This window comes from Lytechinus variegatus, chromosome 14, assembly GCF_018143015.1.
Source record: "Lytechinus variegatus isolate NC3 chromosome 14, Lvar_3.0, whole genome shotgun sequence".
Classification (NCBI taxonomy): Eukaryota; Metazoa; Echinodermata; class Echinoidea; order Temnopleuroida; family Toxopneustidae; genus Lytechinus; species Lytechinus variegatus.
Genome location: NC_054753.1, coordinates 1,609,836 through 1,631,012, shown reverse-complemented (window position 1 = coordinate 1,631,012; position 21,177 = coordinate 1,609,836). Strand labels below are relative to the sequence as shown.

The 21,177-nt window shown below is 37.5% G+C and overlaps 1 protein-coding gene across 1 annotated transcript in view; it reads right to left on the bottom strand.

The window, feature by feature from the left end:
- The window catches only part of LOC121427342 (ribosome biogenesis protein BMS1 homolog), a 45,265-nt gene that overhangs the window by 6,163 nt on the left and 17,925 nt on the right, over window positions 1–21,177 (bottom strand). The window contains exons 8-20 of the mRNA XM_041623684.1: window positions 20,649–20,848; window positions 19,933–20,265; window positions 18,662–18,848; window positions 17,836–17,937; window positions 17,175–17,338; window positions 15,743–15,824; window positions 14,030–14,307; window positions 10,146–10,232; window positions 9,432–9,533; window positions 7,778–7,958; window positions 2,831–2,889; window positions 1,432–1,554; window positions 445–592 (exon numbers count right to left, since the gene is read on the bottom strand). Coding sequence (XP_041479618.1) covers window positions 445–592; window positions 1,432–1,554; window positions 2,831–2,889; window positions 7,778–7,958; window positions 9,432–9,533; window positions 10,146–10,232; window positions 14,030–14,307; window positions 15,743–15,824; window positions 17,175–17,338; window positions 17,836–17,937; window positions 18,662–18,848; window positions 19,933–20,265; window positions 20,649–20,848 — 2,046 coding nt within the window. The remainder of the gene's footprint in view (window positions 1–444; window positions 593–1,431; window positions 1,555–2,830; window positions 2,890–7,777; window positions 7,959–9,431; window positions 9,534–10,145; window positions 10,233–14,029; window positions 14,308–15,742; window positions 15,825–17,174; window positions 17,339–17,835; window positions 17,938–18,661; window positions 18,849–19,932; window positions 20,266–20,648; window positions 20,849–21,177) is intronic.

Here is a 21,177-nt window from a genome sequence, read left to right as displayed (position 1 = left end):
CCATAAAATACAATGGACACTCCATGCACATGGTGGCAGTGATTGTGATTTTTTAAAAGATCTAATTGCAAATAAAGCAGAAATGCTTGTAAGCATCAAAGATGTTTGTTTTTAAAGAAATCTGTAACATTTATGGATCGCAATGCGTCGTTTCATGACTATTTTCATGATGCAGTTACAATTCAAGTCAGTTCATAAAGGAAATTCGTTTCAGGATTTACATAATTATTGAAAAGATACATGATGCAACTCAAAATACATGAATGTAACATATATGATTTACGCAGCAATATTTAAATGCAAGTAAGACCAAAAATTGCTCAAAAACAAGATTTCATGCACAAAGTCAAATTATACAAAAAGTGTTTTTTAGATACAAACACATAATTATTTTTGCTTTTATTGACTGCAGTCATTTAATTGGAATCCCCAAGAGATACCTACCACTCCTGAGAATCTTATCCTCAAAGGTGGCTCTAAACGCTCCTGCCGGTGACTTCAACGGTTTCTTGATCTGACCACGGATACCGCTGACCGTTCTAATGGATGCTCCTTCAAACTTGACCACTTCCAAGGCAGTATTGAACATACCCTACACACATCCCACATAAAAGAATTCAATAATGAATAACAGATTTGCATCTATATATAACTTTTTTAACAAATGGGTCTATGCAATGAGAGAGAAGAGTGCCTGTGATTTGTAAGCTGCTACATTTGCAGTATTTGTGGCCCAGTGAAATAGTTTCCAGACTTTGAGACAGAGGGTGTGGATTCGAATCCCAGCCAGCCAAGGCATATTTTCCTCCAGCAAGAAATCGATCCAAATTGATATGCACTCGACCCGGGTGAGGTGAACGGGTACCCGGTACATCCACATTGTCATTGTAGGAGTTGGTCAAATAATCAGGTCGTCAAACACCATCATGGCTAAGACCGTTTTGGCTACTGGCAATTTGGTCTCACTTGGTCAAACTGCCACAGCCACCATCAGAAAATCTGCACTATGTCTCGCTTCTGCTCTGCCTGGGAGAATAAAATGGGAGTCAGGTGGCCAAAAATGTTGAGTATTTCATGGAATCATCCAATTTCTCCATAGACACACTCCAACTGATGAACTTTGAAGGGGTATCATCGTCTGTTTTCATGGGGAATTCGACACCATTAGGATAAGAATCACCCAGAGTATAACAAGATTTTTGACATTATGTCATGCCACTGGAAATTACCTCATAGCAGAGTCGCTCCCTGGCCTAACGGTTGCCATAGGATAATCAGGTTTGGCCAAAGGATGTCTCTGTGGGACACCAAGTTTGCTTTACCCCAAGTAGGTCTCTATTTTCACAATATCTGAGTTAAGCAAAATACAATCCCCCCCTCTTCCCCTCCCATGAAAGCGAACGTCCATATGCTCGTAACATCTGGACTCACCTGTATAAATGCTGTATTCTTGTGGATCTTCATGGGTGTACCGGTCAGCTTGAGTTTCTTAACAATGTTCACAGACTTGTCTAGATCCAGGATCACTCCAGTTGCAGCTATCCTGAAGCCAGCCTGTAAATTTAAAGACAAAATCACAAACAATTTTAATCTAATCCAATTTCAGGTAGCTGCAGCAGATAATAATTCCACTAGAATCTCTTTTTATATAACGGTCAATTGCCACCACATCATTGTAGCTCTTGATCTAGTATGGTTATGTAAGCCATACTTTGTGAAATCATGAAATTTCAGCTGTATAGAATGAAGATCACAAACACAGACAAAGTGGGACAGTGCATTCTTGCTGCTTGGAAGAACACTTTACACTTGGCTGGAATATTACGCTTATTTTGCTCATTTTTCAGCAGTGATAAATTCATCTTCAGAATCATCAGCCAAAATTATGCATATTGCAATGCACTCCTGTTCTTAAAGACCTCCATCGGTTGCCCATAAAGGATCGCATAGTTTTCAAAATTCTACTTTTGGTTTCTCAGGTCATCAATGGATCCGCACTTTATTACAAATCTCTTATACACCACTATCAACCTGCACGCACACTGCGATCATCCCAATCTAGTCTTTTGCATATTCCACTACCTAAAAAATCCTGGGGCAATCGAGGCTTCATTCATGCCGGACCAGACCTGTGGAATTCACTACCACAGGAGCTGAAGAACTCAAAGTCTGCAACATTCTTTAAGGGCAACCTAAAATTGCATTTTGTTCACCAGCTGGTACTAGGTTTGAAGACAGACATTTTTCCTCATTTGTAATTTACCCTTTCTTGTACTTCTCTTAATTCTCTTTACTTTTATGTTTTGCTCTGTTCTAAGCACCTTGAGCATTTAATCAAAATGGAAAAGACACTATATAAATCATATGTATTATTATTATTATTATCAATCAAAGCTTGGGAGGACTTGGGATTTTAGGTGTTAAAGAGAAATTCCAGTAGTTGCAGTAAACACTGATTTCATGAGAAAGTCTGTAAAACCAGGCTTAACTGTCAGTATATCATCGAGGATGAAGATCTGGTACAGTTACATAAACTGAACTTTGTGAAATCTTGAAATCTACGCTGAACAAACGTTCACACTGAAGATCACCAACACAGATAAGCACACGTGGGACAGTGTATTATTATTGCTGGAATAAAGACCCGACGGAAGTGACCGAATCCGCGCTTATTTTGCTTATTTCTCAGCAATTACACAGTTTCTCCCAGAATCCTTTGGCACATATTTTTTATTCATACAAACAGACTCTTGGGTGGTCATTATATTAGATTCTGTAAAAAGTCATTTTGAGATCGTTACCAAAACTGGAATTTATCTTTAAAGCTCACCATTCTACCAGCAACAGACTGTACAGCCAAAACTCCAGTGCCCTGACGTGTAATGGGACCTGCAAGCAAAACGAAGATGTAATGTGTCATTTGGAATTTTGTAAAGAGTTTGCTTTTTGGTCCTCTATCCCATCAAATTCAAAGATCACAGCTCCTTTAAAATTCAGCTTCACAACTCGTAACACAAAGAAACAAGTACCAATATCCCAAATCTCAAAAACTTACACTGGCTACCTAACCAATCCCACATACATAAGAGTACTTTTATTAGCCTACCAAAGGTTATCAGCGGCCCCCTTCTCTCCCTTGTAAAACCTAACCCCAGGTGATGGACTGGCAGTGCATGTTTTCTGGAGTGAATTTGGATTGACTACACTATGGGTCCCCCTCCCTCCACCCCAACCTACCAGTCACTATAAAACAAAACATCATTTCCTACCCTAGGTGATGGACTAGCAGTGCATGTTTTCTGTAGTGTCATTGGATCGACTACACTATGAACCCCCATCCCCCTCCATCCTCCATAAAACAAAACTTCATTTCCTACCCAAGGTGATGGAAAGGCAGTGCATGTTTTCTGGGGTGTCATTGGATTGACTACACTATGAGCCCCCATCCTCCATAAAACAAACGTCATTTCCTACCCCAGGTGATGGACTGGTAGTGCATGTTTTGGGGTGTCCTTGGATCGGTGACACTATGAGCCATGACGAAAATCTCTCGTTTGAGGGCTGTATACCCCATTTTTCCTTATCAACAAATATCTTCTCCCAGTAATACAAATCCTATTGCCCTCAAGAGATTAAATTTAAGTATAGAAACACCTGTTTCTTGACCTCGGTTCGCGAAGATAATTCACCCCAGCATCTACGGTCACAGCAGGGGGCCACACACGATGGATTGCAATGTGTGTAGTTGCGGCGAGCGCATGGCCATGGATGTATACACGCGTTGATAGAAAGTTTTTTCTTTCTTTCTTTCCTTCCTTCTTTCTTTCTTTCTTTCTTTCTTTCTCTCTCTCCCTTCGTTTCTTTTTTTCTTTCTTTCTTTCTCTCTCTCTTCCTTCCTTTCTTTCTTTCTTTCTTTCTTTCTTCCTTCCTTTCTTTCCTTCTTTCTCTCTGTCTGGCTGTCTAGTTCTTTTCTTTCTAGACTTATTTTCTTCCTTCCTTTCTTTCCTTCTTTCTCTCTGTCTGGCTGTCTAATTCTTTTCTTTCTAGACTTATTTTCTTCATCCACCCCCTTTTGATCTACACCTCTAAAGAACGTGCATTTGCCAATCATATCTGTAGTAAGGCCTATGAATGTCCTTTTCTCAAAGCTGAGGTGTAGGCCTATACATAGAACATTAAAATACAAAGACCAGCATTATGAATCACAATGTTTGGATAGCATTTCAATGTTCTATTCATATCTATTCAGAACGTTTTCTAATTCACATGCGTTATTAGCAGGTGATCTTCTTTATCTCCCATTATTGTTCTTATTTTGTAGGCCTATAGCCTGTGTATACGGTAAACCTCCCTCTGAAATACCTTTCTTGGTTTCATGTTTTCTTTCAGATTTGTTTCCACCAAGGCGTGCCGGAACACTTTCAGTTTTTTTTTTTTTTTTTGGGGGGGGGGCAAAATCCCGAAGGGGGCACAATATTTTTGAAAGCGTGAGATACGGAAGCGATCGAGCGGGAGAGGGTGTGGTTGAGGGTGTAAAAATTGAGTGTAAAAGTTGCGTTTCTAAGAGCATTCAAAAATAAATTTCTTGAGAATTAAACAGTCTTGGGGTTCTTTTTGATCCTGTTTCCTCCCTTCTGACCCAGACTGGTGTTTCTTCATGATCAGGGTCGCAGTTCCAGCAAATTACGAGCCTTATTGCAAACTCTATTGTTTTAAACCAATGTAATATAGGCCTTTTAAAGACTTTAAGATGACAAACATGACCGTATGCATCCGGGGACCACCGATCGAGAGGGCAAAATTCACCCAAAGTGTGCACGAAATCTTTCAATTTTATTCTAGAAAATGCAAAAGCTCCCCCATCACCATGGGCGGAAATCCCAGGGGGACAGGGGGGACGCGTCCCCCTACCATTTTGGAAAGGGGTACATAATATCAAATGTCCCCCTACTATTTGTGCTCTTTTATTATGGAAAAAATACATAATTTCAAATCGAAATTATATCCTCGAATTTCGAAATATATATAAACAGATAGTTTTTGTTAAGAACTTGGTTAGGAAAAGAAAAGGCATACCGGCCCAACTATTCTCCAACTCTCATCTAGCCCTATATACCAGCCAAAGAGTGATGACATTGATGACATCGATGGCCATTGTCAATTTCATAACTAATAAAAATGATGAAAAAAGAAAATCGCCTCTGAATTTAGTGCATAGACGGTTAGACGAGAATGTTCCACACCCAGTAAAATCATACCTTTGTTAATCCAATTCACTTTCCCTTTATTCCAAATTTACTTGGAATATACTGAGAATATTTTCATTGTTTGCGTACTCAGTATAAAGAATAGTTTTCATGAGTTATGATTAATCCTTCACAATGAACTTTAACTATGCTTTATCCCCAAATTTGTTTTTAAACACTCTATTAACGAGACTTATACTCCATTTTTACACAAAATTCCTGCCGTGGGAGGGGTCATCATAGGTAGATCAAGGGGCGAAGCGGCGGAAGGTGAGGCGAAAAATAAGAAGAAAGATAGGACCGGGAAGAAAGTTGAATGATGGAAGGGAGGTGAATAATTGGGAAAAAAGAAAACTTTCAGGACATGTTATAAAAATAATAAAATCGCTTGCGCTTTGCATAAATACACAGCCATCTTTTTATTTCAAAACGTGCTTGATTTTTTTTCACTTTTTTGGATCGAAATATATAAAATCAAATCATTTATCTAAGAAGATATCCATCTTTTTCATAATTTGTAGGTTTAGATATTAAAGAAAATTAGCTTGCCATTCGGTTTTAGTCTGAAATGTATTCATTAAAAGGTTAAACGTTATCACACTGTAATAAGATGGAAAAGGGGCTTTTCAAAGGTATGTTTCACAGAGGAACTGTTCGTCAAAAGACGCCAGGCTTACTATGATAATGTAATTGCCCCGTCAGGGGCAAAATTGTTCATTTTTGACAATAGAAATGACAATTTTTGGGCATAAAAGTGCCTTCATCGTATACTTTTGTCCTTTAATTATTTAATAATTTATCATTTTTCTACTTTCAGGGGGGCACATGGGGGGGGCAAAATCTCGTTTTGCCCCCCCAAAAAATTTATTGGGGGGGGGGCAAGTGCCCCCCTGCCCCCCTCGCTTCCGGCGCCCTTGTTAAAGATATATAGAGGGAAATAGAGATGGGGTGGAAATTCCACCCCATCTCTATTTCTCTCTCTCTCTTTCTCCCGACAAAAAGGACAGGGCACTAATTTTAATCACCTCATATTAGCAAAATGACAAATTTTGAACATTTTGACTTACAAAAAAATTAGCACAACATACCTAAGTCAGACATTTAATGGTGGAAACTAAAACGACCCAAAACAAACGGTGGAATGGATGCAGCGCACATGGGCAGTTTACCGGAGAACCACGTATGGTGCAATAATACGTCTGCGATTAAAAAAATAGTTACAGGCATAGTTTGTATTTAAATTATGAATAAGACTTTGGGGTAAAAAAAATAATGATTTCATATTTTTGTGCATATCAGCAGCATGATTATTATACTTTGTATGTTGGTATGCCATTACTACTATTTTTCGAACGTTAAGACTGTATCATTGCGCGAGTGAACCCATTTTCTTGCTGGACGGACAGAAACTATGCATGCATCGCGGTCCTTGCATGCTAAGCATACCGTAATTTTTATTCGCTTACTTTCCTTATTTCAAGGTCGATTTTCTTCGTTCGAAATTGAAAATGGACTAGCATTGGATGTCTGAATGTAATATGCCTTTGAAAACGTGTTTAATATCGAATACAATAATTTCATTCCGAAGATCCTTCTACAGGCAGACAAGTCTTACGTAATAGCACAGCGTTGTTTATCATTTCGTCCTTGGCTCAACGCTCATTTAGCTGGCCCGTGGTGGTGAAATTGAGACAAGGGGATTACCTGGCCAAGATGGGTTTATCGGGGTTGGAAAAGTTTCCAAACGCGAATCGGGGTATAAAACCGCAGTTTGCAGTCCGAAGTGAGGTCGAGAATCAAACGGGACATTTTCGTAATGCCCCATCTCCCTCCATCCTTCATAAAACAAAACTTTATTTCCTACCCCATATTAAGGACTGGCAGTGCATGTTTTCTGGGGTTTTATTGGATCAACCACACTATGAGCCCCCATCCCCCCGGGGGGGGGGCACTTACATTGACGAGTGGATACCATGCGCGACCAAAAAACACTTTAAAAAACGTCTTTTTGAAGTTAGGGCACGTTACGTACGCAATGTGATAAGGGTGTCAAAAATAATGAAAAAAGAGTATCTATTTCGCTAGGAAAGTTACGTGCTCAGGGTCAAATTAGTGGAGATGATAAAACAAAATTAAAATGTTTTATAAAGGATGTCCTTTTTGCCCCAACACTACATGTTTAGAGTCCGATTTGCGCAAGGTGTGGAAGGTGGGGTCGTACTAAACCAAATGATGTGTAAAGGTAAAACTGACGACCAAGGACCCGTGACATAAAAAAATATGGCTGTACTTGTTAAGGGGTTCATTTCAGGGAATACTTGCCAAGAGTATCGTTTTGTTTCCAATACTTGTTAAGGCTAGGGTTTTACACGACTATACTTGTTAAGGGGTGCATTTTCAATATATGGAAAATACGTGTTTAGGGTGCTTTTCGAGACCCCATGGTCGCACATGGTATGCACTCGTGAATGGAAGTGGCCCCCCTGGCCCCATCCCCCTCCATCCTCCATAAACAGAACTTCATTTCCTACCCCATATGATGGACTGGCAGTGCATATGTTCCGGGGTGTACTTGAGGAGTCTATTGCGTCCATTATGATCTTGGATGGAATAGAGTGGTATGGTCTGGAAACGTCTCCAACCCACTGATAAGATGATAGGATCTCTGGTCTTCAGGATCTTTGGATACCATCTGTGCTTCTTCAGTCTCATCTGAATGAGAAGTCATTCAAGAAAGACATTACATTTATTTATCTTTTATTCATTAAAACATCTTCATACAGGATAACATGTTCAGATAAAATACACTGTTTTTCAACACGGTCCTGTTACATTACAAATATCAAACAACAATGCATACAAATATAAGTTAAAATACTGGGTATGCTTAATTTACAATAAAAGTTGCACAAAATATAGAAAGAGCAGGAAGATAGAGAGAGGTGAGATAGAGATAGTGTGGTTAAGTATATGGCAGAAGTAGAGAGAGGGGAAAGAAAGGAGTGAAACAACATAATACAAAATTAACTATAATTACACAATAAAATATGGATAAAACTCAGTCTACTGCCTCTTGAAATATAGGAGGTTAGAAATATTCTGGAATTCCTTTGGCAAGGAGTTCCATGTCTTTATTGCACTATATTTAAAGGATTGCTCGAAACTTTCAATATTTGGCATAGGTAATACAGCATTCAGTGAATAAGCATTACGTGTATCCATGTCTATCAATAAATAGTTCAATATCATTACAGAGGGGCATGAAACTCAGAATACAGGAAATCTCCTTCCACAGGCCTATGTAAAATATGTGAATTAGGATGGTCTTGATACACATACCCTTCATCATACAATTGGAAATATATTGTGATTTTTTTTTAAATAATGGACATTTGATATCTGATGAAAAAAAAGGATTCTTGGAATGCTAGAGCATAAAAAAATCTTATTATTTCTTGTCCATAGATATTGAAAAGATTAAAATAAAATTATTCATGACTGTAGTGAGTACATTCAATAATACTACAGATTGAAATCATGCATCTGGGATAAGAGGATGTTTTGGAAGTGGCTATGGAATAATGGGTTTATTGTCTAGCCGACTATAACGGCATGTATTTGGAAAGTAAGAGTGGCTAAATGAAGACGTAATTATTGCGCCCTTTCTGATAATTTATCAAAGAAATAATAGTACTAATACTATGCATTTATATAGCACCATCTATCTAGAAATATTCTACTCTGAGGCGCGATGTTTTTATTATTATAACACAGCTTTATCTAAAACTGCCTTTCAGCATTCAAGGAATTAATCCTGCCGGGTACCCATTCACCTCACCTGGGTTGAGTGCAGCACAGTGTGGATGAATTTTTTGCTGAAGGAAAATGCGCCATGCGCCATTTCTGGGATTCGAACCCACGACCCTCTGTTTGAAAGTCAGAAGACTTATCCACTGGACCTCAATGCTCCACAATATATAATTGATATTTAAAATGCAGTACTATAATTTTTTCTCTTCTAATTTTATTTAAAAATTGACAACCTTTCATTACAGGATTACCATACTTGCCAAAACACTGGCAAGTGGGAGTCCATAAGAGTGTAGACTACGATTACTTTCACCCAATGCTGGGAAAAAACCCGATCCGATAAATCAGAATGCTTATCAAGGGTGGCATATTTACCTGCACATACCCTACTGCCTCTTCGCTGTTGAGCAGACCTCCGAGAATTATGGGATACATCGGGTCAAAATTGGTCACAAATTCACAAGGTACGTCTGCAATCTGCCAAATGAGAGAAAACAAATTGTGATTGCATGAAAATTCATGTACGTCAAGGCTCACTGGTCCGTATTCTTAAGTCTTGTTTAATTCAGGCTAATGGTCTAATTGTGCTTAAATTTGTGGAAAGCCTATAAGATGTTACAGAGCACACATTTTGTATAGAATTATTTTAAATGCATAGAAAATTGAGATATGATGCCAGGGCAGCGTTTCATAAAAAGGCTCGTCATATATTCTATTGATTTTCGTTTCTTCTAAACCATTGTCTATCTATGGCGCCATCGCTTGGTCTGCTCAAAGTGCCTGCAAGAAGGGTGAGACACAAGGGAATTTTTTCCACTCTCTGCCCTGGTAGTAAATGGGTATTCGTTAGGTGTGAAAGCCTTTTTAGTAATACATATTTTGAGATTTTTTTTCTCATTCACCGTTTATTATCTTGCATTTATATTTAACTGTCAGGAGCCTTGAGCATTCCTTGGAGTGGATATATGCGCATTAAAAAAGTGGTTATTATTATTATCATAATTTAATAAGCATGTTTTGCAATTGAGTTTTGGAATACTCCACAGGGAGTGGAGAAAGTGAACGCGTTGTGTGCGGGGTGGCACTAACCTCTACTCTGACATACATTCCTGAGCGGAAGCCCTCGTATTGTGTCCTCACTTCGTCTTCCATGTCAGCAAACTCACTTCTGTTCAACTGAAAGAGAAAAGCCAGATGGGGATCAATGTTATGACTTCTCTGCTCTGTTGTGCGTTAGGGTGGCAGGATTATTTGTACGGGGATGTGGCTACCCAATTAATAGTGATGATTTACCAAAAAATCTAGTGTATTATTATCACCACTATAATTGATATTTGATTTTTAATACTACTATCATTATTATCATTATTTGCAGATCACTATCACCATCATGAATGAATGTTGACATCAGTATCATCCCCATCATCATCATAATTACTATCAATGACTATTACTACACGTACAAGATTCATTACATAATCATAATTAAAATTATCACTACCATTATTATTTGCAGATCTTTACCATTATCATCAATTTCATCTTTATCATACCAATCACCATCAACCACCATCATCATAATAATAATATTCCGCATTTATATCGCGCTTAACACATCAAACGACGTATCTAAGTGCTTTACAGATATATTATTACACCGGTCATTGGATCCTTGCATGCACGCATACAATGTATGCACCTTCTCCACTCCCTGGGGAGCATTCCAACAAGAGTTCAAAAACTCAATTGCTAGGCATACTGCGTATAGGCTTTCGCATCCTACCGGGTACCCATTTAACACCTGGGTGGAGAGTGGCAAATTGTGGATTACGCCTTGCCAAAGGACGCTAGGCCATGGTGGGATTCGAACACACGACCCTCTGATTACAAGGCGAGAGTCAGAACCGCTACACCACGGCGCTTCCACATAATCATCCATGATTATTACATGTACATGAATGATGTACTACTAGATTCATTAAATCTATAATAAATATTATCACAATGATCATTAATAGTGAAAGTTGTATTTTACAGTAATGTATTATCACCATTTTCATTAATTATCATAATCATTATCATCATCAATATTCTCCCCCTGCTCCTCCTCCTCCTCATCATCATCATCATCAATATCGTCATCATCATCATCATCTTCATCATCATCTTCATCATCATTAATATCATTATCATGATGATGATGATGATGCACAGCATTTGTATAGCGCCATGTATCTGTCAAAGACATTCAAAGGCACATTGGAGGAGCAAGCCAAGAAGGGCGCGCACACAGAACTGTGACCCGCAGGTCTCTCCTCCTGATAACTGGTGGGGGAATGCAGGTGGACCACTACACCGGGGTTTCCCCCTACTACTATTCGAAAAGTGCAGTGGGTTCTTAACGTGCAAGGGTGGTGGTTCTCCTCTACACGGGGCCTCCATTTAACGTCCTATCCGAGGGACGGAGTGTTTTCCACTGTAACATAGCCTGCATCTATGAAACAGGGAAGAGACGTTTACACACATCATCATCATCATCACTACCAATGATTATTACTACTCGATTCATAACATCTAACATAATCATAATTATCAATAATAGTAATAGCTGTATTCTACAGGCATGTATTATGACCATTTTAATCGCTTCTGTCAGTCGTTATCATCTCCATCCTCAATGTGGTCATTATCCGTATAATTGTTATCATCATTGTTGTCGTCATCATCTCAATCACCATCATCATTAGTTCATTGTCATCATTATCATTCTTCATCATTAGTTCATCTTCATCATCATTAGTTCACCTTCATCATCTTCAGTTCATCTTCTTCCTCCTCATCATCATCATTATCATCATCATCATCAGCATCATCATCATCATCACCATCATCAATCACCATCATCAATCATCATCACCATCATCATCATCATTAGTTCATTTTCATCATCTTCAGTTCATCTTCTTCCTCATCATCATTATCATCATCATCATCAGCATCATCATCATCATCACCATCATCAATCATCATCACCATCACCAACATCATCATCATCAAAATTATCACATTAAGGTCATCAACAGCATAATCTCAATCTTTATCATTTTCATCATTTACCATTATTATCATTATCCATCATCAATAGTTCATTTTCATCATCATCATCAATCATCATCACCATCACCATCATCACCATCATCATCATCATCAAAATTATCACATTAAGGTCATCAACAGCATAATCGCAATTTTTATCATTTTCATCATTTACCATTATCATTTTCCATCATCAATAGTTAATTTTCATCATCATCATCATCAGTTCACCTTCTTCGTCATTATCATCATCACCATCATCATCATCAAAATTATCACATTAAGGTCATCATCAGCATTAGCTCAATCTATATCATTATTTACCATTATTATCATTATCCATTATCCATCATCAATAGTTCATTTTCATCATCATCATCATCATTAGTTAATCTTCATCATCAGTTCATCTTCTTCGTCATCGTCATCATCACCACCATCATCAAAATTATCACATTAAGGTCATCATCAGCATCAGCTCAATCTACATGTATATCATTATTTACCATTATTATCATTATCCATTATCCATCATCAATAGTTCATTTTCATCATCATCATCATCATTAGTTAAACTTCATCATCAGTTCATCTTCTTCATCATCGTCATCATCACCACCATCATCAAAATTATCACATTAAGGTCATCATCAGCATCAGCTCAATCTACATGTATATCATTATTTACCATTATTATAATTATCCATTATCCATCATCAATAGTTCATTTTCATCATCATCATCATCATTAGTTAATCTTCATCATCAGTTCATCTTCTTCGTCATCGTCATCATCACCACCATCATCAAAATTATCACATTAAGGTCATCATCAGCATCAGCTCAATCTATATCATTATTTACCATTATTATCATTATCCATTATCCATCATCAATAGTTCATTTTCATCATCATCATCATCATTAGTTAATCTTCATCATCAGTTCATCTTCTTCGTCATCGTCATCATCACCACCATCATCAAAATTATCACATTAAGGTCATCATCAGCATCAGCTCAATCTATATCATTATTTACCATTATTATCATTATCCATTATCCATCATCAATAGTTCATTTTCATCATCATCATCATCATTAGTTAATCTTCATTATCATCAGTTCATCTTCTTCGTCATCATCACCATCATCATCATCAAAATTATCACATTCAGGTCATCATCAGCATAATCGCAATTTTTATCATTTTCATCATTTACCATTATCATCATCATCATTAGTTAATCTTCATCATCAGTTCATCTTCTTCGTCATCATCATCATCACCACCATCATCAAAATTATCACATTAAGGTCATCATCAGCATAATCGCAATCTATATCATTATTTACCATTATTATCATTATCCATTATCCATCATCAATAGTTCATTTTCATCATCATCATCATCATTAGTTAATCTTCATCATCAGTTCATCTTCTTCTTCATCATCATCATCACCACCATCATCAAAATTATCACATTAAGGTCATCATCAGCATAATCGCAATCTATATCATTATTTACCATTATTATCATTATCCATTATCCATCATCAATAGTTCATTTTCATCATCATCATCATCATTAGTTAATCTTCATTATCATCAGTTCATCTTCTTCGTCATCATCACCATCATCATCATCAAAATTATCACATTCAGGTCATCAACAGCATAATCGCAATTTTTATCATTTTCATCATTTACCATTATCATCATCATCATTAGTTAATCTTCATCATCATCAGTTCATCTTCTTCGTCATCTTCATCATCACCACCATCATCAAAATTATCACATTAAGGTCATCATCAGCATCAGCTCAATCTATATCATTATTTACCATTATTATCATCATCCGTTTTACATACCTGTGCTTGTTGGTTCATTTCTTCTTTCAATTCATCAAAGTATGATTCTCCTCCTTTATTATCGTAGTCTGCATTAAATAACTCCTTCATTTTCCTCTTCTTCTCAGCCCTCTTCTCGGCCAGCGTCATATCTCTTTTGCTCTTCTTCTTTTCTTCCTCGTCATCATCATCTTCCTCATCATCATCCTCATCGTCGCTGTCGTCAGCATGGGATTTGGAAGGCTCCGCCTTATGCACCTCGCCCGTTTCCAAATCTTCAAAGTCCCCATACAGTTCATCTTTATTCCATAAAATAATGCAATCAGAATATCAACATTTGTGTAAACTTTACAAGAATACTGTGTTTATGGCATTCTTCACCATTTCCCGACCATTTTCCTTTCAATTAACTTGATTACCATTTGGCACATATAGTTTAGTATCAGTAATATCCATTCCAGCTGACAAAGTAGTTAATACCCAGAGGGTTCATTTTTTTTCCACGATAGACCTTAATTTCTATGAGCTTTAAAGAATAAATGTAAATTACAAAGAAGTTAAATATTTGGTCTTCAAAACACCTGGTAATTCATTTTGTGTGTTCACATCCACCTTAACCAGAAAAAGTTCCCATACTAACACATGCATGGGCTAAGATTTGTGCTAATAAGCCAGTTCACGGTTAGCTCATGATCAACTTTTCTCAAATGACCTTTGTGATTTTTCATTAGGATAAGCACTATCATTTTCAAATGTAGATGATGCGTAAGCTTTACCAGTAGAGTATTCAAATTCTAAGAACAAAAGGCATTGTATAGACCAGGTGACTAGAATAGTACATCAGGAATAAAGTTGGAATTCTGTTTTATTGTCTGCCTTTGGCACATTTGACTATTGTTTAGGCTACTGTCAAATACCAGTGATTATGAAGGGTCTATATATTACTCTTCAGCTTGGATGTTATAAAATGAATATTTTGAAAGGAATACATGAATAATCATCAAATCACAAATGCCTATGTCAGTGAATTTGAAAGCCACCTTCATGGTTTATCTCAAATGACCTTTTTCTGCTTGTGCGCAGTTTACAACCGTGAACGGGCTTATTTCACTACATTGATGAAAATCAAATGCTGTTAAAAATGTACAATTGCTGAGAAATGGACAAGATAAACATGGTGTTCAAGCAAGGTGTCTGGTGTTTTTCTAAGCAATACCACACTGCACCACATATGCTTATCTTTATCATAGTGATCTTTTTCCAGCTTAGATTTCATAAATTATAACCTGTGATATAATATCCGGTGTGTTGGCTCAGTTGGTATTGCATCCGCCTCACAACCGGAAGGCCTGGAGTTCAAACCCCAGCCGCATCAGACCAAAAGACATAACAATATTTTGGTTGCTGCTACGTTGTTTAACGGTCAACATTTAGGGATAGAGCATCGCCGATCCGGCACTGCACAGTGGCTGCCGGGCCCACCATCAATTGGACAAAATGAATTTTCAGAGTATTTCTATTTCAGAACTTAAAATAAAATAAGGATTTTCAATTTTCATACACTGTATAAAGCACGTATGAGGCACTATTTAATTAATTGGCTCTTCAATGGTGCACTATATACATGTATTAACCTTGCTTTTAAAGACTTTCTCATAAAATCAAAGTTTGCTGAAATGCAGGTATTAATGGTGGTAACATTCCTGGAGAAAGAAGAAGCTCATTTCAACTCACCATCTTGCTCTAAGAGAGTCTTTGCATCTTCTTCTTCACCCCACTTTCCTGTCACCATACAATCAGCTATAAGGCTCTTCATCTGAAAAAAAAAATAATAAATTCAGCTTCAACGGCAGACCTGTCAACCTCTTGGAATGAAAAACTGTATTCTGTGATTTAAATAAAATGTATTTTCCCCAAATAATAAAATGCTTGGCGCACTCACTCATCACGGCGTTCAAGCTACATGCAAGCTAAAATGCGCACTGCTCATGCAGATGAAAAAAAAATTGAAACATGTGTATATCTCACCCTGGTTTTAACAAAATGATTGAAAAAAAAAACAAGTTACCTGAAATTACATCGTGCAACAGGCAAGCTATGCAAAACCACTTGTTATAAAGTGAGGTGAATTGATATGAAATCCAAGTTATGATTGCAACTAAAAAAATAATAATGCAATAATTTTCTTTGCATAATGCTAAAATTAGATGCTCTCTACATTTATAATGATAGAGTGAGCGAATGATCCGATCAACCACAACTATGGAAAGTCAGCAACGTCGACATCTTAAATGCATATTTATTCAAAACATTTTCTAGATACGCCGTTTATTCATATATTAATTGCTTACATGAAAAGTTAGGGTGATTCTCTTTGCTAACAAAAGGCATAGCACAAATTTCCTGTAGAAAAAAAATATGACACTGATGGATTTCCATACATTTAAGATTGATTGGGTCGATCAAAGCTCTTCATAAGATGGGGCCGTGAATTTAAGCTTATCCAGGAAACATCTCCATTTTATATTTTATGAGTTTGAAACCATCTAATCCAACATCCCTAACCATCTGCACAGGAAATGAAGAACAGTCGGTATCATTTATTGACCTTGATATGATTAATCAACAAAATAGTGTCATGTACATGCAGTCTAGTGGTTAGAGCATTGGACTCATCCGTGCAAGGTTAGGGGTTCGAAACTGTGCTCTGCCATTGTCTTAACTTTGATAAAAAGACCCGAGAGTAATTACCTGATACCTGATTAACTTAGACATAAAATGTTTCCTATGTAATTTTTTATATACCAGCTTGGTGTTTACCAGCAAAAAGCTGTCCTGCCGAGTTCCTATGGGAGTTACCATAAACAGAAACAGTGTCACATCCTTATAAAAGAATCTTTCCCCCAATTTTTTTCCTTTCGATGTTTAGCTCATGCACAAAACATTTCCATCCTGCGTATTAGTAGTTTGAATCCCACCTCATCAAATCTCTAACCGTCTGCACAGGAAACGAAGAACAGTCATTATTCATCGCATTGATATGAATGGTAGACAAAATGGTGTCACATCATTTTGATAGAATCTTTCCTCAAAAACTTCACACAATAGTTCTATCTGATATTAAGCTCATGAAGAAAACATCTTCATTTTGTCTTTTGAAACCCACCTCATCCAATGTCCAATCTCTAACCGTCTGCACGGGAAACGTAGAACAATCGGTATCGTTCATCGCTTTCCTCATTTTCTTCTTGGATTCCTTGGTCTTGGTGAGGGTGAAGAGTCCACCCAACTCTGTACTGTCTTCCTCATCAGAAGAACCAGCCTCCACAGCTAATATCAAAATGAAAGGTCAGAGGTCATACAAGATTATGTGGCAGAGTTAGTATCAAAGTGATATCACATTCTTTTGTGAAAGCTTGTCAGCCATAACAGCTTACATGAAAATCAAAGGTCACAAGATTTGTAATGAAAGTCAAAGGTTGTGCTAATATATACTTGAAAGTTCAAAGGTCATTAAATGGATTAGTAACAGCAAACAAAAGTGATGTCACATTTTTTTTGTTCAATACTGGACAGCCATGGCTGTAAGAGTACATTTAAATCGATGCTGTCTGGATGGTGCTATATACTTTACGAAATGGCTTAAAATTTTCATGTACACCTTCTCGGGTAAAGACCCATAATGCATCATGCCTATGGGAATGTATGTCCCTATTCACATGCAGTTATCCAGAGTGTTTGGGTTGTTTCTTTTCATACCATCCCTATTTGGCAACACTTAGAAGAACATGTATGCATGTGGGTGGATGAATGCGTGCATAACTTACCGGTACCGTAAACGAGTCTCCTTAGGTTTGGCGTTTCTGTTTGCTGTCTTAAGAAGCTCTCAGCCGCTCTTTGCTTGAGGTTCTCCTTCCATTTCAACTGACCTACAATCATTCAAATCATTATACGAACCTCAGTTTAGGTATACAAGATTGATGGTGAATTACAACAAGTGTATTTCATTTTTATTTAGCTGAACACAGAGGTACATACGTGTAGCTTTCCTTAGGTCAAAAATCAATCTTCTTTAGTCCTCAAATTGGCAACAATCATTAACTTTCAGTCTATTAATTTCATACTGTCATATTGGCATTGGTACAGATATAACTTGAGTTACCAATTCGCATGTTTCAACAGTGATGTTCTTACTTTCATTGCATACTTTGAAAAAAATTATAAAGCATGGATCCATATAACTTGGGTAAAAATCAATGATAGAGAATGATTTTACAATTTTTTTTTTGACATTGATGGCTTTCCATATTGTTGAGGCTAATCTGATCAATCGCAACTCTTTCTGATCAATCACAACTCGTTGTAAGACGGGGCTAGAGCTGCCAACCTGAACAAGAGCATTTCAGAATTTTTAAAGATGAAAATCAGTATTTTCAAAGAAATACCATAACACCACACATAAAACTAAAACTTGAGAAATCAGAATTTTGCATGAAACCATCAGTATTCTTCTCATTTTTCGGTACTAAATACTGAAAATTCGTACTACTTGGCAGCTCTGCGGGGACAATGTGGGGCTATAAAGGCTGCTAATTTGCATGCCTTTAAAAAGCTAATATAAAAGTTGGATATCTAAAGCTAAACCATTCTTACCCGATTGTTGGGCATCTTCATCATCCTCCTCCTCCTCATCATTTCTTCCTATCCCATCATCCTCTTTGGTATCCTCTTCACTGTCTTCCATTTCATCGTTCTGTAGGTCATCTTCGGGTCTCGATTCCTTCTCAAGTTCTAGCTCATCCTCACTATCTGCAAACGCAACGTCTCCTTGGGATGTACCCTAGAGCCACAAATAATAGAATATTTACAGCTGGTTAATATCATTTTACACATTCAGGACAATGTTTTATGTCATTGCTTCTTGTTGGTCGGTCTTCAAATTGGCAAAGCAGAATCAAATTTTTATTGCTGCATTTTTACATATATGTAACTACAATAGATGAAATAGATGAATTAATTCTTTCTCTACCAGTATATGTTTTATCTTTGATAAATTTTTAAATAAAGCATGGAGAGAAAGAGAGATTTCATTGCATTGCCAATTCAAGGAAATTAACAATTAGATTCTTTTGAAAATTTAACATCAAATGAAATATTGATCAATCAAATCGGTTACAACATACTGTGAGGAATCCTTGTCCTTTTCTCCTATATTTTCGTATGCTTGGTATGAAAAGTTATCAGGCAAAACTATAAACTGATTGATTTCAAGTTTGGTGCTGACATTTGGTGTAAGTATTGGGCCGATTCTTGCACCAGCACAGCACCAAATCTGAAAGGAGGCAGGTGCTCGGACTGACACTACCAAGTGTTAAACTGTTAATGATGCAGTACAGCATTGATGTGATTGGTGTAATCTTCATACACCAACATTAGGTGTTGTAGATGGTGTAGGCAATCTGACATGCACTTTCAACACCAACACCCAACACCATCAACCAACTTGAAATCACCAAATAAGTCATTTTGTCCAGAGCAGTTGAACACATCCAGGACAATATGTTGTGAGTACATGGGAAAACAGCAGAAAATAATTTGGGTAAATCACATCACCAAATACGGGTCGTGTGGTCCAGTGGTTAGAGCATTGGACTCATAATCGCAAGGTTGTGAGTTCGAATCCCAATTCTGCCATTGTCTCCACTTTGATAAAAAGGCCCAAGAGTCATATCTGTCGTCTATAACGTCAGCCATTATGACTGATTAACCTAGACGTAAAACGTTTCATAGGTAATTGGTTATATATCAGCTTGGCGTTTACCAGCAAAATGCTGTCCTGCCGAGTTCCTACGGGAGTTACCACAAACAGAAACAGAATTTTGAAATTTTACAAGGTGTGACAAGTCATTAACAAACAAACTTACTTTATCATCAGCTAAATTCCATTCTTCATCCTCAAGTGCCTCCTCCTCCTCATCATCATCATCGTCATCCTCCTCATCGTCATCGTCGTCTTCATCCTCATTATCATCACCCATATCTCCAAGATGAACGGCTCTCCTCCTCATTCTCGACTTCCCATCACTGGAAATGTCTGCCTCTTGCGATGTAATGCTTGTATCCATGGCAACCTCTTGTGACGTTACTGGTTTAGAGTCAGCGAAGAGCGTGAGTTTACTGGCAGCCATCTTGGTGTCAAGGGTCTTCTGAGAACCAATCAGGTTACTCACTAGTTCCTTAGTTGGCCCCTCCTCTTCCTGATGCATAAAATAAGAAGAAAAAAAGTTTAAATATTTCTCAGGTAACAAAGGAAAAAAGGATTTGACAACATAAATCTAATATCCATTTTTTCACAAGGGCATTGAATATTTTTCCTGGCACAATAACCAAACAGTGCTGGCCATACAGAAACACTGTTAGCCTAACAGAGAGCTAACTGTAAGCCCAGTCATATTTTTCGGACTGTGAAGTCCAAACATTTATTTCAATGTATAAGTATTGAATTGTTGTAACATAAGGCATTGCTGCCACACACTATAGTTTTTAAACAATGTGGTATTAGAAGTACACCGACTGGTTGTAAACAAGTTGATATAAACCTCAGAATTAATGGTAGTCCATCTTTTTTAAGTTAACCTACCTGGACGGTCTGACTATGAGCTTTGTGGCTTCCCAGCTCAATATAGACGACATCCTTGTCATACACGATACCTCCTACCCCAGACATTGGGGCGTAGATAAGACGTTCCTTTTCATTCAGCGATCGTTTCTTCTCTTTGTCCGGTAACGGACAGGGATCCGAGAGAAATGACACATCCCTGATGGGGAAGTCTCCGCAACCTGATTGGAAGAAAAATATCAGGTATTATTATTCATACAGACAATTTTAGAGCCCAAATACAAGTGTTATTTTGTTGATGCACTCGACCCACTTAAAAAAGTTTGTTGAACTCGCCTAATATTTTTTTCCGAGGTGACACAATATTGAAAATATTGGACGACTAGAAGGGGAATTCCCGAAGTGTACGCACCACTCATCGCGCGCGCATGCAGTTTTCAATGGCAAATGCGCACTGTGTGTGGAACTGTGACTGCAGAGTGATGAACAATTAAATTTTTTCTACAGAGGCTGCAGTAAATCTCTAAATGCAGAGAAAACCAACAACTGT